Raw genomic sequence first — 18,695 nt, forward strand, 5'->3', positions numbered from 1 at the left:
AAATTAGCCTCAGGCCTGCCTATAACTATGCCTAAGAGTCTCCTCCTGAATGCCTCCTTGTTGCTCAGATGTGGCCCTCTCTCTCTAGCCAAGCCAACTTGGCAGGTGAAATCACTGCCCTCCCCCATGTGGGATATGACACCCAGGGGAGTAAATCTCCCCGGCAACGTGGAAGATGACTCCCGGGGAGGAATCTAGACCCAGCATCATGGGATGGAGAACATCTTCTTGACCAAAAAAGGGACGTAAAAGGAAATGAAATAAGCTTCAGTGGCAGAGAGATTCCAAAAGGAGCCGAGAGGTCACTCTGGTGGGCACTCTTACGCACAATATAGACAACCCTTTTTAAGTTCTAATGAATTGGAATAGCTAGCAGTAAATACCCGAAACTATCAAACTACAACCCAGAACCCCTGAATCTTGAAGACGATTGTATAAAAATGTAGCTTATGAGGGGTGACAGTGTGATTGGGAAAGCCATATGGACCATACTCTCCTTTGTCCAGTGTATCAATGGATGACTAGAAAAATGGGGGCAAAAAAAAAAAAAAGGCACCCAGTGTTCTTTTTTACTTTAATTGTTCTTTTTCACTTTAATTTTTATTCTTATTATTTTTGTGTGTGTGGAAATGAAAATGCTCAAAACTTAATTTTGGCGATGTACACACAACTATATAATGGTACTGTGAACAACTGAATGTACGCTTTGTATGACTGCATGGTAAGTGAATATATCAACAAAATTGAATATAAAAAAAACAAAAGAAAACAAAAAAAACAAATTAGCCTCAAGCACTGGCCCTAGAAGTTTCCACTTTTACTATTGTCCATAATTTAATCTTTCCCTTTCCCACAGTGCCCTTAAGCTAGCTCACATCATTTCCTTTAAACTCAAATTTAAATTTAAAAAAAAAAAAAAAAGTTATTGTCAAAACTTTGACGTCAAATTCATTGGCTTCCTCTAAGTCTACCACAAGTGTTTGAATACAAACTTTAGAAGCCAGGAAATCTTCTCTTACAATAATTATGTTACCTCACTGTTTATAAAGCTTATCATCTTATTAACTTATTATTACTCATTTACTCTATTTTAGTATATAGCCCAAATTTCCACACTCTGTCCCTGCCCATTTTTTCATTTGTACATTATGCTTTTACCCATCTTGCACTTAGCATTTTATATCAAATCTCCATTAAATTTACCTTATCTCTCCACTTTTCCTGTTCTGAAGTAGCATCAAATTCTATTCCCATTAACAAACATGTTAATGCCACCTAACAGGCTTATGTTCTAGCTTTTCTTTGTAATGTATAAGAAAGTCTACAATTATCTCAAGGGCTGTCCACAAAAGTTGCCAAAATAACAAAACTCAAAAAACAATACTACTCACAAATCTTTCACCTAAAAACAAAATTAATTTTAACTTTAAGCAAGTAATAGGAACACAATTTCATTTGGAGGCAACATGGCATCAGACTGCTGGGTTCATTTCCAATTCCAGGTCTACTCTTAATAAGTATGTGCTCTTGGGCAAGTAGTAATCCTGTCAGGATTAAGAAAAGTAGCAAGAGAAAACACCTGGTGCAGAAGCTGGTCCATTATTGGCATGCAAAAACTATACGTTAAACGAAAAATAGGTGTAGCTATTATCAATTCTCTTCAGGAAACTGGAAATTTCTGAATCTGAATAAAGATTTACTAGGATAAGGAAAACCCTGAAGGTTTCTGTGGGAAATAGGCAGGCCCTCTCCCATAAAAGCAGTTGAAGTATACTATACCAGTCTTTTAGAACATTAAGACAGTAAGCCTGCCAATTTCCTGTTTATGCCTACTTGTTACTTTTTTTTTGGCTATTAGTCTAGGGAGGGGAAAATAATAATTTATCAAGCACAATTCACATAATAACCTTATGAGCTAAGGATTACTTGCTTCATTTTAAGACAAGGAAAAAAGTTCAAAAACTGACCTGCTGAAACAAGATCAGCGATTAAACAACTATCGACATCATCACTTTTAATTTCTGCTGCTCTCATTCCTTTGCTTTACTTTTCTTATCTGACACTTCTTACACTTTTCAGGAAGGTTATTCTATCATAGATATCACACCACTAAATTATAGACCTTTCCTGTTGTTCAGTAAACAAACATACTATGTGTATTTAGTTCACTTTGGATATTTTTGTAGCACTTTCATTAATTCTTTCTTTTTAAAATTATAACAATCTGAAAATTTAAGAATTAGTGTCTCACTTAAAACATGCGAAGGAATGTGAGGTAAATTAAAATTAAAGTCACCTTTAACATGGAAAGGAACCATTTACAGTATATTTGTAAATGTGCTATATTTACAACACTCAATTTTAAATATGTACCCTTACAATGACACAAGGGAAATTTCAAAAGTGCTATAAGAGAATCAGATTCTTGCAATATAGAAGAAGAACAAATACTAAAAACTGGAAGAATGGAGAAAGAAAATGAGATTGCTAGAGAGTTTATGTGGTTTAATAAAGGGTTTCAAAGCCGAACCATTTAAAAATATGCTAAAGATGTCATGACATTCATCCCTAAAAATAAATACATAGACACACAGATAAAACAAATATGGGTAAAATATAAACAACTGTTGAGTCCAGATGGTCTAGTTTGGTATAGAGGCAATCATTATACCATTCTTTCAACTTTTTTGAATTTTGAAAATTGTCATGAATAAAAGTTGAAAAAAGAAAAGGCTTTAAGGTTGAGTACAGGCCTTAGTCTTAATAGGAACTGGTGGAAGCCAAATCAAAGCAGAAGGAAATGAAGATAAAATAGCAAAATTTGGGGTGGAAAGATGTTCTAGAAGCAGAAAAGATGACCTCAAAAGAAGTTGATTTCTTAAATAGGGGAAAACAGATTCTGTAATTTATGTAAAAACCAAAGAACATTCACAACAAAAATTCCTGAAGAACCTTGAGAAATTCATTCAATCAACATATTCACTTAAAGTTTACAAATGTCTTATACTAGACATTGTGAGTGGTATATTACAAAATATACAAACACTTATTTTCAAAGAATTTATAATCCAAATGGAGAGATGAAGCATATATTCAAGAAAGGTAAAAGAATAAAGTGACAGAGCTATTTAAATATTCTTGGGGTAGTTACTGAATCTCTGTGGGATTTTACTTTATCATTAAAAAGCATGTGCTACATCCCAAAATAATTTGGGCAGAGAATAAAAATATGTATGCGGGGCCCCCCTGAGGAGCTGGTGGAGAATGCAGGGGTATTGGGCTTCCCCACCTCGATGGTTGCTGATGTGCTCACAGACATTGGGGACTGGCGGTTTGATGGGCTGAGACCTCTATCACAGGACTTGCCCTTGGAAAGACTGTTACCGCAAAGGAGAGGCTAGGCCACCCCATAATTGTGCCTAAGAGCCTCCTCCTGAATGCCTCTTTGTTGCTCAGATATGGCTCTCTCTCTCTAACTAAGCCACCTTGGCTGGTGATCTCACTGCCCTCCCCCCATGTGGGACCCGACTCCCAGGGGTGGAAATCTCCCTGGCAACACAGGATATGACTCCCGGGGATGAATCTGGACTCAGCAGTGTGGGATTGAGAACATCTTCTTGATCAAAAGAGGGATGCGAAATGAAACGAAATAAAGCTTCAGTGGCTGAGAGATTTCAAATGGAGTCTCCTTTCTAAATCCTTTTCCTCTGTTTTGTTTGGAGTCCTACTCTGCCCATTCTACATCTGAAACTTTGGTCACAACTATTTTAATTGCTTATGCACATGGTCCACGCCACAAGACTTTTTTTTCTATTTCCTTGTTCCTTTGTTTCTGCTTTTACTCCATCACAACTGCTGCACCCTATACCTTCAGTTGGTCTTAAGATAAAAAGAAACTTCAGTGAAGAAATACGACTTTGTACAAGAACCAAGGCAAGTGATGAGTCACAGAAAGGTTTGAGATACTGGGGTATAGGTCGTAGAGAAGTCCACACTGGGAAAAATTCTGAAAAGGCAAGTCTTAATTCAAAATAAAAAATCCCAATAGGAATGCTGGAATTCACAAATGGATTTTTATGAGCTTTGAGTTATCTGGCCAACAATACCCAGAAGTTGGCTTCCTATATACCTAGGGTTTTTCACCCCCCACTGAAAATTAAAGTCTCAATTTTAGACTGCATAAGAGAAATAAATATGAAATCAGACTTTTTAAAAATTAGTTACATTTGGGCAGAGAATAAAACTGTATTTGCAGGGACCCCCTGAGTAACTGGGAAAAATGCGGAAATGCTGGGCTTTCCCACCTGGGTTATTACTTATATTCTCACAAGCATTGAGGATTAACAATTTACTAGGCCAAACCCTCAATCTTGGGGCTTACCCTTACGAAACTTGTTACTGCAAAGGAGAGGCTACTTAATAGTTGTGCCCGAGCATTCCCCAGAGAACCTCATTATTGCTCAGATGTGGCCTCTCTCTCTCTCTCTAAGCCCACTTGGCAGGTGAACTCACTGCCTACCCCTACATGGGACATGACTCCCAGGGGTGTAAATCTCCCTGGCAACATGGGGCATGACTCCCAGGGATGAGCCTGGATGCAGCATCATGGGACTGAGAAAATCTTCTAGACCAGAAGGGGAAGGCAAAATGAAACAAAGTTTTGGCGGCTGAGAAATTTCAAATGGAGTTAAGAGGTCACTCCAGAGGGCATTCTTATGCACTACATAGATATCCCTCTTTAGTTTTTAGTGTATTGAAATAGCTAGAAGGAAATACCTGAAACTGTGGAAATATAACCCAGTAGCCTTGATTCTTAAAGACAAATGACTGCACAGCTATGTGGCTTACATGGTGTGACTTCATGACTGTGAAAACCCTGTGGCTCACTCCCTTTATCCAGTGTATGAACAGATGAGTAGAAAAATGGAGACAAAAACTAAATGAAAAATAGGATGGAATGGGGGAATGGAATGCTTTGGGTGTTCTTTTTTACTTTTATTTTTATTCTTTTTGCAGTAAGGAAAATGTTCAAAAATTGACTGTGGTGTGCGGATCTAAGATGGCGGCATAGAGAGGAGTAGAAGCTAAGTAGTTCCCCTGGAACAACTAAAAAAAACCCAGAAACAACTAGTAAATAATCTGGAAGAACTGCAGGGGGACAAACGTGACCGTCCACTCATCATACACTAATCTGAATTGGGAGGAATGCCCGAGATCACAGCATAAAATCTGTAAGTAAGAACTGCGGATCCAAATCGGGAGACCCCTCCCCCACAGCCCAAGCTACAAAGCCTCCTGGTGCCAGACAGTACCTTTCTCCCAGCAAGGGAATATAGCTCAGCTAAGCTCCAAATGGGGGTTTTAATTAGCAAGTGTGAGCTGCTCACTATAAGGTACGAATCCCCAAGAAGCAGACAGAGGCTTTGGGTGACAACTGACCTTGGAGAGCCGGAGGGTCGCCTCGGACTAGCTCTGTTCCTTTTTCGACTCAGTGGAGAAAGCCTTGGCCATTGTCAGTTCCCAGTTCTGTGACCCCGACAGGTATGTGGCACAGGCAGAGAGAGACCACTGAAATGCTAATGACCTCCCCCTAAGGCGTCTATCTTGTCTAAGAGGAAAGGGGTGGGGCCAAGCTCTACTACCTGCCTTTCATTCAGAACTTACACCAGTCAAGAATTAAAGGCTAATCTTTGCGTCAGGCAGACAGCGCCCCTGCACAGCCTGGCAGCCCGGGGCTTCCCCTGAGGGATGACACGCACTAGTGACTTAGCACAGCCTTCCCTCAGCAGAGGTCCTGGAAGATCACCGCTGAGGAGGGGGGCCCACTCGGAAAACCCAGGGACGCTACGTCAATGCCAGTGGTTTCTGGGTCAGCGACAGAGAGGGTCTAGGGCAGAACTGAAATGAAGGCTTAGACTCTTGCAGCGGCCTTGAATCTCCGGGAACACCTGGGAGGTTTCAATATTAAAGCTGCCCTGCCTCCCTGACCACCCAGACACATGCACCACGTTCAGGGCAGACAGCTCTAACAACAAACCCAAACTGAGTTCACCAACTGAACCCCACCAAAATCATTTCCCCACACACCACAGAGACAGAGTTGGGGACAAATGACTTGAGGGGTATAGGTGACTTGCAGATGCCATCTGCTGGTTAGTTGGAGAAAGTATACGCCACCAACTTGTATTTCTGAAAAATTAGATTGGTATTTTTTTTTTTTTTCACAACTTGAAAGAACCCTATCAAGCAAAGCAAATGCCAAGAGGCCAAAAACAACAGAAAATCTTAATGCATATGATAAAACCAGACGATATGGAGAACCCAAACCCAAATACCCAAATCAAAATATCAGAAGAGAGACAGTACTTGGCACAATCAAACAATCACAATCGAGGAACGAAAACATGGCACAGGATATAAAAGACATGAAGAAGACCATGGAACAGGATAAAAGGGACATAAAGAAGACCCTAGAAGAGAATAAAGAAGAAATTGCAAGATTAAATAAAAAAATAGAAGAACTTATGAAAATAAAAGAAATTGTTGGCCAAATTAAAAAGACTCTGGATACTCATAATACAAGATTAGAGGAAGCTGAATAACGACTCAGTGTCCTAGAGGTCCACAGAACAGAAAATGAAAGAACAAAAGAAAGAATGGAGAAAAAAATTGAAAAGGATCTCAGTGATACGATAGATAAAATAAAACATTCAAATTTAAGACTCACTGGTGTCCCAGAAGGGGAAGAGAAGGGTAAAGATCTAGAAAGAGTATTCAAAGAAATTGTTGGGGAAAACTTCCCAAACCTTCTACACAATATAAATACACAAAGCATAAATACCCAGCCAACTCCAAATAAAATAAATCCAAATAAACCCACTCCAAGACATATTCTGATCAGACTGTCAAATACTGAAGAGAAGGAGCAAGTTCTGAAAGCAGCAAGAGAAAAGCAATTCACCACATACAAAGGAAACAAAATAAGACTAAGTTGTGACTACTCAGCGGCCACCATGGAGGCAAAAAGGCAGTGGCACGACATATTTAAAATTCTGAGAGAGAAAAATTTCCAACCAAGAATACTTTATCCAGCAAACTCTCCTTCAAATTTGAGGAAGAGCTTAAATTTTTCACAGACAAACAAATGCTGAGAGAGTTTGCCAATAAAAGACCTGCCCTACTTCAGATACTAAAGGGACCCCTACCGACAGAGAAACAAAGAAAGGAGAGAGATACAGAGAATTTTAACAGACATATATAGAACCTTACATCCCAAATCACCAGGACACTCATTTTTCTCTAGTGATCACGGATTTTTCTCCAGAATGGACCATATGCTGGGACATAAAACAAGCCTCAATTAAAAAAAACAAAAAAATTGAACATATTCAAAGCACAATCTCTGACCACAATGGAATACAAATAGAAGTCAATAGTTTTTGAATTGTAACTCCACTATTTACTTCCTACATGATATAAAATACACAAACTCTAATGACAAATCAGTGGTTTTGAACTCAATGTAAAATATGTAATTTTTGACAAGAACTATATAAAGGTGGGGGAATGGAGGAGTATAGGTACATAGTTTATGTGTCCTATTGAAATTAAGTTGGTATCAAAGAAAAACAAGATTGTTATGGATTTAAGAGTTTAATTTTAAGCCCCACTGTAAACACAAAGAAATTATCAGAGAATATGACCATAGAAATGAAAAGTAGAGTATGGGTTACGAGAAGTGGGGGAAGGGGCAATGGGGAGTTCAGAAATGAGTGTAGGGTTGGTGTCTGAGGTGAAGGGAAATTTCTAGTAATGGATGGTGGGAAGGTGATAGCATTACAACATTCTAAGTGTGATTAATCCCACTAATGGAATGCTAGGGAGGGAGTGGAATGGGAAGATTTAGGCTGTATATATGTTTTCACAATTGAAAAAAAAAAAAAAAAAAAAGACAGTCTAAATAGATGACAACTGAATGCCAAGGATAACCCTGGATGGGATCTGAGGATGGAGGACAGGAGGCTCAAAGGGACACAGTTGGGATATAAGGAAAAAAAAAAAAAAAAAAAAAAAAAAAAAAAAAATATATATATATATATATATATATATATATATATAGAATGTAAGCTTTATATCAATGTTGAATTTCTTGAACTTCTTAGCTGCGCTCAATGGGATTGCATAAAAGAATGTTCTTGTTCATGGGAATTGTATACGTGAATTATAGTGTTTGTTCAAGGATGTGTACAGCTAGCTCTCATATGTTCAGAAGACAGAGCAATAGATGATGGATGATAGACAGGGAGAGAGGGAGGGAGGGAGGGAAGGAAAGAAATAGCGGTCTGACAACATGTTAAAGTTAGTGGATCGGGGTATCGGGGGGGTGTCAGGGAATGCTGGAGTTCTGTGTATGGGGTTTGTACTGTTTTTGCAAACTGCTCCTATAATTTTGAATTTATTTAAAAATAAAATGTAAAACAAAATTGTGGTGATGAATGCACAACTATATGATGGTACTGTGACAAGCTGATTGTACACTGTGGATGACTGTATGGTATGTGAATATATCTCAATAAAACTGAATTTAAAATAAAAAAAAATTAGTCACAAGCTTTTTCTTGATTACTGCATTAACTGGGGAAGTCCAGGATTACAAGCAGTTGAAGACCTTAAGGGGGAAGGCAGGAGAAGAGATGGAAGAGTGCTCAGAGTGGAAGATACAGCAGGATAAAAATGTGGTTAAGAGCCTCGACTTTGGAATATTGGGTTTGCATCCTGCCTTTACTACACCAGCTATGTAGGCTTGAGAGGGTTACTGAATCTTACTGGCCCGTCAGCTTCCCCATCTTAAAAGCATGTGTTGATTAAAAGGATTAACTAAAATAATACATACCTGGCACACACAGGCACACAAGTTGTAATTATTATTTTTAATAGCAAAGGGCAATAAATAAATTTGAAAGGTGAGAATAGGAGCAAAGAAAAAATACCTCACAAATTTCTTCTGAGTCTTTCATCACTTAATTTTAAGACAATAAAGACCTTGTTGAGGACATTCAAGTAGCTACAATTAACTACAAAACTGAGAGAAAATCAGTGACAGGAAACTGCAAGGAGGGATAGGAATGTAGAAGTTTGGGGAAACAGGCTAAGGATGACAGAGCACAGACCAGCCTCTGCAGAACTTATATGTGTCTATCGACTTCCTTGTTTCTCAACCTTACTTCTCAGATCCATTATAATAAATGATCATTCAGTTTTAAAATAATTTTATTAAAAGATTTAATTTCCTAAACACAACTTTCTATCTCAATTTCATGTACTTTTTTTCATAGGAAGGAAGAACAATTTGTTGAAATGTGAATTTATCATAATCAGAGTGATTTTTTCCAATGCTAGATTTCAGATTTGAAACAATATCAGTAAGACCACACATTCATTAGTTCTCAGAAACTAAGAATCAATACTCTTTTCTCAAGAGAAAAGTAGAGAATGCAACGCTAAATATAAATAAACAAATATATACATATCAATTGTTTCAATAAGTACACATATACATAATTTTTTCTTTAGTTCAAAATCTTCAAAGTACTTTATGGTCAAATTAAAACAGGTAGATATACATTCATTCTTGTGTCTGTTCAGAGCAACATCACTACTGTTTTCTTAAATTTAACTCATCCCATATTTAGAGGCAACTGCTCTCAAAATAACAGAGGCACAATTTATAAAAAGCTTCTAAAAATAACTACCAAGAAAGGAATGTTAAAAGTATGATTTGAGTACCTTCCCTTTTTTTTTTTCAAAAAGTTGTTACTAATCCATTTAAACATTTTTTTATAACCACCGGGGTATTTTTATTTACTACACAGAAGGACATTCTTAATCTTTCATCTAAGAACCTGATCTGCACATCACAAAGTTAGTAAGTGGCAGATGTATGCAAGAGTTATATTACTTTTAGTTCTTAGGTCTGAATTCATATTGACAAGCCAATAAATAATTAATTACCTGTGTAAGTCAAAAGCTGCAAAGGTAAACTGTTTACTAATCTTCAGCTATTAGCCAACAGAATGCCACTCTACATTTAAGGTAATCTAAAGATAAACTAAAGTTGCCAAAATTTTTACAGAGCAGATCAGAAGTTCACATTTTACCCTGTGAAAATCTATTCATTTCTGATTAGGGCTTCATTCTACTTACTGCAGTCAACATACTGTCCCTTGATTGTAAGACTGTTAAATGGATTTTGTGGGAAAGGATTAACATGGCTCAATCCTTTATCACTATGGTTACAAAAACTAACAAAATAAGGCAAATAAAAGAAAAAAATAAAAAGACACAGCATCCTCAGTAGCAAACAAATTAATGCATAAAAAAGTGTTTTAAGTACAATCAAATAGCTATTAAACTGATAAAAATTTAAATACTGTGAAGATATGGGGAATAATTCAGCTAGTAGCACTGTAAATAAAGCTTATCTTTCTTGATAGAAGCCCAGCTATATTAAATAGAAGTATAAAATTGCTTCTTCTTTGACCTAGCAATTTTATATTTGGTAATATGCAAGTAATTCCTGCTAAATACATTCTAACATAGCTATGTAAAACAGAGAAAAAATGGGATCAATTTAAATACCTTACAAGCAAGAAATGGTTAAGGAAACCATAGTACAGTAATAGGATGAAATATCACAGTCAAGAAAAAACAGTAGAGTGTGTACTATGTTGATACTCAAATTTATGTACATGCAATGACAGTTTTAAGTTAAAAAAAAAAAAAAAAAAAAAAAAGGAAGCCACAGAACACAGTACACTTTATTTAGGAAGGCTAAAAAAGAATTTAAGTGATGTAATTAGAATTTTATATTCATTGGAGTCCTGTATCCCTGCCAGTAAATGGAACATAAAGTAATTTTAAGGGAGAAAATGATCAAATCTTCAGGGTTCTTTTGAATATACATATCAATATACACAGTGAGCTAAACACAGAACATGATACTTTATACAGTACATGCAAAGACTATTACTACATAACTTATGCTTATGCTAAAGACACACTTGTTTCATCTCTATATTAATATTTTATAATTTTACAATAATGATAAAATTTACATTTCCTCTAAGAAATGTAAAATACCTTAAGGGGAATATAGAATAGCCAAATATGATTATTCTTATTTTACAGATGGAAAGATAGATGGAAACAGTATCAGAGACTGTCCACTGAGATAGAATCCAATTCATCCAGCTCAATTCCCTACCCTAACAGCATCTTCTGGAATAATTCTAGATTATTTGGATAATAATTCCTATTTCACATCTCCCATTTCTAATTTTTAAAATAAGTTCCTCTCTTATTCATTGTTGGTGGAACTGTATAATGGTTCAGCCACTCTGGAAGACAGCCTGGCAGTTCCTTAGAAAACTAGATATAGAGTTACCCTTCGATCCAGTAATCGCACTTCTCAGTACATACCCAGAAGATCTGAAAGTAATTACACTAACAGACTTCTGCAAGCCAATGTTCAAAGCAGCAATATTCACAATTGCCAAGAGATGGAAACAACCCAAATGTCCTTCAACAGATGGGTGGACAAATAAAATGTGGTATACATACATGATGGAATACTATGTGGCAGTAAGAAGGAACGATGTCATGAAACATATGACAATATGGATGAACCTCAAAGACATAATGCTGAACAAAATAAGTCAGACACAAAAAGAGAAACATTACATGCTACCACTAATGTGAACATTGAAAAAGTAAAATAAATGGTTTATAATGTAGAATGTAGGAGACCTAGAGATAGATAGCAATTAATGAAGGGGGAATGATAATCTAATAAGAACAGATAAGTTATCGTGGGTAAATTTAATGTTCTGGGAATGTCCAGGAATGACTATGGCTTGTTAATTTCTGGTGGGTATGGGAGGAACAAGTTCACAGAAATGTTGTTATCTTAGGTTATCTGTCTTTCTTATTCCTTTACTGGGTTACAGTCTATATATTTTCTTGGGGTAAGAGTAGGAACATGTTGGAAGCAATGTAGTTATTTTAGGTTAGGTGTCTTTTTCTCATTCCCTTGTTTTGATTTGTTTGAAATGTTTTTTATCCTTTTTTTTTTTTTTTGATATAGGTAATAGCTAATTAAAAAAAAAAAAATGGAAAAAATATGCAGAGCCCCCCTGAGGAGCTGGGGGAAAATGCAGAGGTGCTGGGCTTCCCCACCTGGATGGCTGCTGATGTTCTCACAAACATTGAGGACTGGCGGTTTGATGTGCTGAACCCTCTATCATGGGACTTGCCCTTCAGAAGCCTGTTCACTGTGAAGGAGAGGCTAGGCCTGTTTATAATTGTGCCTAAGAGTCTCCCCCAAATGCCTCTTTGTTGCTCAGATATGGCCCTCTCTCTCTAGCTAAGACAACTTGGCAGGTAAAATCACTGCCCTCCCCCCTACGTGGGATCTGACATTAGGGGTATAAATCTCCCTGGCAACAAGGAATATGATTCCTGGGGAGGAATCTAGACCCGGGGTCATGGGATGGAGAACGTCTTCTTGACCAAAAGGGGGATGTGAAATGAAATGAAATCAAGTTTCAGTGGCTGAGAGATTCCAAATGCAGCCGAGAGGTCACTCTGGTGGTCACTCTTACGCACAATATAGATAACCCTTTTTAGGTTTTAATGAATTGGAATAGCTAGTAGTAAATACGTGAAACTATCAAACTACAACCCAGTAGCCCTAAATCTTGAAGACGATTGTATAATAATGGAGCTTACAAGGGGTGACAACGTGATTGTGAAAGCCATGTGGATCACACTCCCCTTTATCCAGTGTATGGATGGATGAGTAGAAAAACAGGGACAAAAGAACTAAAAGAAAAATAGGGCACGGTGGGGGGACAATTTGGGTGTTCTGTTTTTACTCCTAACTTTTTATTCTTACTTTCACTTTTTCTGGTACAAGGAAAATGATAAAAAAAAAAAAAAAAAACAGATCGGGGTGACAAATGAACAGATATATGATGGTAATGTGATCAACAGATTATATACTTTGGATGATTGTATGGTATGTAAATAAATCTTAATAAAAAAATAAAAATAAGTTCCTTCAGTTTTTCTGAATAGTGTGTACAAGCCTGTCCTTAACAAATGTGGAATGGATGCGAATAAATTAATACACAGATTGAAGTAATAAAATTTTAGACTGTTTACTGTTATTTACAGCTTATTCTTTAAAAGGCAAATAATAGATATATTAAAATTAACTTTAAATTCCTTATACCAATTAGACAAACTGGGGGAAAAAAGGGCTAAAAGTACATCCTTCTGTCCTTCTAAGACTGTTTCTTCTGACCCAGATAAGAGAGCTGCTGGCAACAAAGATGAAAATCCAAACATTTCAGAAAAATGATCTACCTTGCCTGTTGTATACCTATATATATAAAAATTAAGAATCCAGAAGAACTCCCTGAAATTAACTAAAATTTAACAGACAAGTAGCCACTTAAAGACTTGTTTCAAAAGCAAAAAGCATCCAATACGGCAGACCACTTGTAGATTTCACTCATACTCATTTTCTGAAGTCCATCTCAAATGTCACTTCCTTTGCAGCTTTCCCTGAAGACTCCAATCCACAGATGTTTCCTAATTTTTTGTTTTAGAGTACTCTGGACATGTATCTTTTATAACATTATCAGGTATCAATAATCTGCTCATAAGCTCATGTCTCTTACTTTGAGGTTCCTAGAAAACAGGAAATATATTCTTCATCTTTGAGGCAATACAATACCCAATTGCTGTTACAATTAAATTTAAAGGCCAAACACTAGATTTTAAAAGGTGATTACTACAATATGTAATGGAAAAACCACTGTGCTTGCAAGACTAGCTCTCCCACTTGAAAGCAATATATTCTTTCTGTCAGAACTCTCAAAAAGGGGTGAAAGTTTCCAGCACTGCTGGGTCTGAGTATTACAGTACTGAAGTGCTAAATGTTGATTTAATAAACTTTGAAGATCCTTAGACATTTTAAAAGATACAAGTCTTTGAACAGCTCTATCATCATGTCATTTAGGACAGCTGACAAATCTCAGCAGACTACAAACTGCTATGAAAAATGTAATAGCTTCTTTAACGCCCTAAAATATGCTCAAAATTACAGCTACAATAAAACTAGCAGTAATAAAATAAACACCAGCTTAAAAAATAATCAAACAGTAAATAAACCTATTTATAGATGGTGAAAGTTCCCTGAAGGATTACTTAAATCGTTAAATTATTAATGGTTTAAAGAAATCCTCATCCTCCAAATGTAAAGTTTTAACAACTTCACAAAATAATTGTGCAGGTATGTTGTCATGCCTTACACGGAATAACCTAAAAGAAGGTTACTTTACTTCTGCCTCTTTTACTAGCAACTGAAAACATGAAATGTTAATGTCATAAGAGATCAAAGTTTTCAAGACTTGCCCTAAAAGAAACCACCAGTTTCTCCCATCATTGGGTCCTTTTAAGTACTTAAAACAATCTCAGGGAAACTAAATAGTGGGGTCTTACACACTTTTTGTATATTTACCTTTTTTCCCCACTTAAAAGGCAGGAATTAAATGTCATTACAACTTTATTAACGCAGTTTATGCAATTCTGAATGTTGTATTTCACAAATAAGGAACCAACTGCTAATCGTGATGTTACAAGTCAAAGTCCTAAAAGAACAAGCTCATATAACCAACCTGCAGTTCCAGGAAAGTACAATAAAACAGTAGAAATGAAGCTAAGTTACTGTAAGTTGTATCTAAGCTGGGGAGTTCCTCACATGCACGGACGTGGTCGTCCACATCTTTAGGGTGCGTGACACATACGGCTGTGAGAGAACACGCAACTCATGGAATGCTTGCTAACCTGCAAAAATCTAACTCAAAGGCTCCGAGTCGTGAAGCCCAACTCCAAAAAAGCTCGACACATAGCCCCTATTCGGGAAAAAATGAATACAGTTCCTCATATTATTTGGCCGGCAAAACTGGAGGTAAGACTGAGGCCTGCTGAGTCCTCCCGAATCTACCCTACTAAAAGCCGTTCCAGGAGCCTCCAACCAAAGCCGCACCGGGTCCGGACGCTTCGGGGGAAACTCGACCCAACCCACTGCTACGCCCCCTTCCCTTCGCTCCGACCCAGGGACCCCAGCTTCCCTGACAAGGTGAGACTTTCCCTCCCGAAAGTGCAGCTGGGGGTCCGCCAGGCCTCACTAACCTTGCACTCGTCGTTCTTTTTCTCTACCTCACAAAAGTTGACGGGCGCCAGGCCAGGCAGGTAGAAAGCGTCGCCCCAGCGCGGGCCCGGGGTCGCCAGCAGGAGCAGCGACAGCAGCCACAACCGCGGCCACCGAGATGACGACGCCGGCAGCCTCGCGCTCATGACGGCTGTTTCAGGAAAGGCGCAGCCAAGCCTAGGGAATGATGAGGGAAGGAGGGACAGGGAGGCTCGGAGACGACGAAAGGCGGCCTGAAAGGAGGGAAACCGGGCCCGCGAAGGCTAGTTCCGGTTGCGCTAAGAGACACCGCGGATCCCGCAACAGAAACCGAGCCGGACCTCGACAGAGCATGCGCAATACTGTCCGCACATGCTCAGTGAGAGTGGCCGTAAGCGCCCTAAGGAGTTTCCGGGAACGAGAGTGCAGAAAATCCACTGTCCAGGTTTTCGGCGGGCCGAGTGGAGTGGTGGCTGGGAGGGTTGTTCCGGCATTCACGTTCTGGTTCCAAATACCAACCTAAAACGCCAGTGCCTCTTGTCGGGCGCTTACTGTTTGCTGCTTTTTGTTAATTTTCTGTAAACAGTATAGGGTTTCCTCGCTACACTGCCCGCTGCACTGCAACGCCAATTACATAGTACTCCAGAAAGTACCTTTTGATGGATGTGGAGTTGGTGGCGGAGCAGGAAGGAAAATTGCGGGATATAGGTGGTTGGGAGCAGGATAAGGAAACATGGGAAGAAACTAGCTGTAAACCCTCAAATGGACAGCGTATGCGCGGACATTTTCCAAGCGTTGGATGTGATGGCGCATTTTTGGGTGGGGGCAGTTGATTACACAGAATAAACAGACTTTAAGGGTGAGTGGAAATGAAGTGGGGAGAAAAATGGGAAAAGGCGAATAGAAGGTAGTATTGACGTTTCTTTGCAAAGAAAAACATGGACGCACCGTAGAGTTCAGTGAGGAAAATAGTGCTGGCAAAATGCAAACATGGTATGATTAGCTTTGAGCATATTCTGTCACTCTCCGCATTCGTGATGTGACAAGATGTGTGTCTGGTGTATTTTCTGATTCTGCAAAGAGTAGTTTGCTTTTGGGTGACAAAGGCAACTCAATTGAGCTTTAGAATTCGATCACATAATTAGGAAGAATGCCCCATCTGAGACTGGCAAGGAATCATAACCTCGGGGGGTGGGGTGGAGGGGACATCCAGCCCAGAATGCAAGAATGGGCAAGGATGGGTTTCAGGAAAGTTTCCAACCTCACGAAATTGTATCTAAATTCTTGTGGGTGTTTATAGTTTTCACAAGGGAAGGTTCATAACTTTCATTTAATTTTCAAAGAGATCTGACTCTCCAAAAAAGTTTAAGAACCATTGATCTATACTGTTGGGTAAACAGCAAACTGAAAGATAAAATTCCTGCTTGCAAAGGAAGTTTGTACTGATTAAGAGCTACATCTTTGGAACACCACTTTCTAGTTAATGACTTTAGCAAGGTTAATTAACTGGGAAGTAGAGAGAAAAGATTATAGGCAAAATGTATGTGTTTAGCACATTCTTGGCACAGAGGAATGGCAGCCATATTTTATAACAAGTCTATCTAGCAGGGGTCTGGGCAGTGGAACAGTATAAGTGGTTTCCCCTTCTCACACCTTCTCCCTCAAGTCAATCAATCAACGCATTTATTGAACACCTACTTTGGGATAGGGAAAGAATTTACAATCTGTTCTTGAATTCATGAAGATTTCCAATATAACAATAGAATGTTCATATAGAAAGGAAAGGAGAAAAAAAGAAAAAGGAAAGGAGAATTAACATTTTTGTCCACTATCTTCTAATTATCTGGCATGCTAAATACTTGTCCTTCACAATTTCACTGCCCCCATCCAACTTTTTCCTCCCCCAGTTTTCCCCATCTCAAGAAATGGCACCACTGTCCACGTGCTTCTCAGGATCGAAACCTAGAAGATAGCCTTAATTTTTCATTCTCTCACTTCCACATCCAGTCTGCCAGTAAGTCCTGTTCACTGGGCTGCCAAGCCTTAGACTCAAGCCTTTCACTACTATCCATATCCACAGCTATCATCCTACTCTGAGGCGAAATATTAGGTCCCTGGAGTACTGCAATACCTCCCAGCTTCCATTCTTGCCAGGAGTGTCCTATACAATCTTAAAATCTCTTAATATTCACTATGTTTTGAAATCCTGGCATCCCATAGAACTTAATATCTGGAACTATCATGTTTATTTGTTTACTGTCTTGACTCCCTGTGGTGGCTTGGAGCTAAGTACACCATTCCTGTGGGTATGACCCCATTGTACAAAGGACCTTTTGAAGTTACTTCAGTTAGGGTGTAGCCCAACTGAATCAGGATGGATCTTAATTCTATTACTGAGGGCCTTATAGGGAGGACCACAGAGAGAGAAGCCAAGGGAGCAGCCAGAAGCTAGAAGCCAAGGGAACCTAGGAGAGAGGCCAGGAAAGGCTGCCATGTGCATTGCCATGAGACAAAAAAAGCCCAAGTCCAAGGACTGCCAGCAGCCAGCTCCAGAACTTAACAATCTTCCCAGAGAAAGCATCACCTTGATGATGCCTTCATTTTGGACTTCTGGCCTCAAAACTGTGAGCTAATAAGTTCCCTTTGTTTAAGCCAACCTATTGCATAGTTGTTTTAGCAGTCAGGAAATGGAAGGGAAGGAGGGAGGAAGGAAGGAACAAGTATCCAGAAAGAACTACGTGAGTGGTACTGACAAGGCAATAGGTAACATGGAAGTCTAAATCTGAATTTAGACTCGCAGACTTTTAGTGCTGAAATAAAATTAATAAGTTTTCTAGACAGTTTAACCTTCTTTTACAAACGAAGGTGAAGGTAAGAGAGGAAACGACTTCCTGGTTACTCTGCTATTCATTGTGGCTATTTGGGGAGGTCCAGCCCTTTGGGCCGCAAATATTCCCTAAGCCTTTTTCCATCCAAACGCTGCCCCTCCCTCAATTCCCAGAGCAGAACATTAGCAAAAACCTGGAGAAATTGAGTTTTTCTCAACAAAATTGGTGCTGGCACTCCAGACCCCAGCTCACTCAGAGCGCAGACTGCGCATGCGCAGAGCCTCCCAGTTGCACCTGCCAACTCCCACTCGGGTGACCTTTCCCAGACTTCCGCCTCAAGAGTCCAGACACGTCGTCCTGCGCCGCCAGGGCCCGGTGGGAGGAGTCACGAGCGGGGCTCGGTCTCTGGGAGGACCGGACGCCTTACTTCCGGATCCGGCCTTTTCTTGGTAGGAAACGCCTCCCCCGGAGTTCTCTTGGTTGCCTGCGGTCGTGTCTGCGCGATTACTGGGGCGTGGTAGAGAGAGCTCGCTCCTCCCCTTAGCCAGGTCACAAATTGAAGTCCCTGCCGTAGGGACACCTTTGCCCTGGGGACAGTTCTGCCCTGGGCG

At 39.0% G+C, this 18,695-nt stretch overlaps 1 protein-coding gene across 1 annotated transcript in view; it reads right to left on the reverse strand.

The window, feature by feature from the left end:
• Positions 1-15,602, reverse strand: part of TM9SF2 (transmembrane 9 superfamily member 2) — a 93,811-nt gene extending 78,209 nt beyond the window's left edge. The window contains exon 1 of the mRNA XM_037799839.1: positions 15,259-15,602. Coding sequence (XP_037655767.1) covers positions 15,259-15,423 — 165 coding nt within the window. The 5' untranslated portion in view covers positions 15,424-15,602. The remainder of the gene's footprint in view (positions 1-15,258) is intronic.
• Positions 15,603-18,695: the final 3,093 nt, after the last annotated feature.

The sequence above is a fragment of the Choloepus didactylus genome, chromosome 12 (genome assembly GCF_015220235.1).
Source record: "Choloepus didactylus isolate mChoDid1 chromosome 12, mChoDid1.pri, whole genome shotgun sequence".
Lineage (NCBI taxonomy): Eukaryota > Metazoa > Chordata > Mammalia > Pilosa > Megalonychidae > Choloepus > Choloepus didactylus.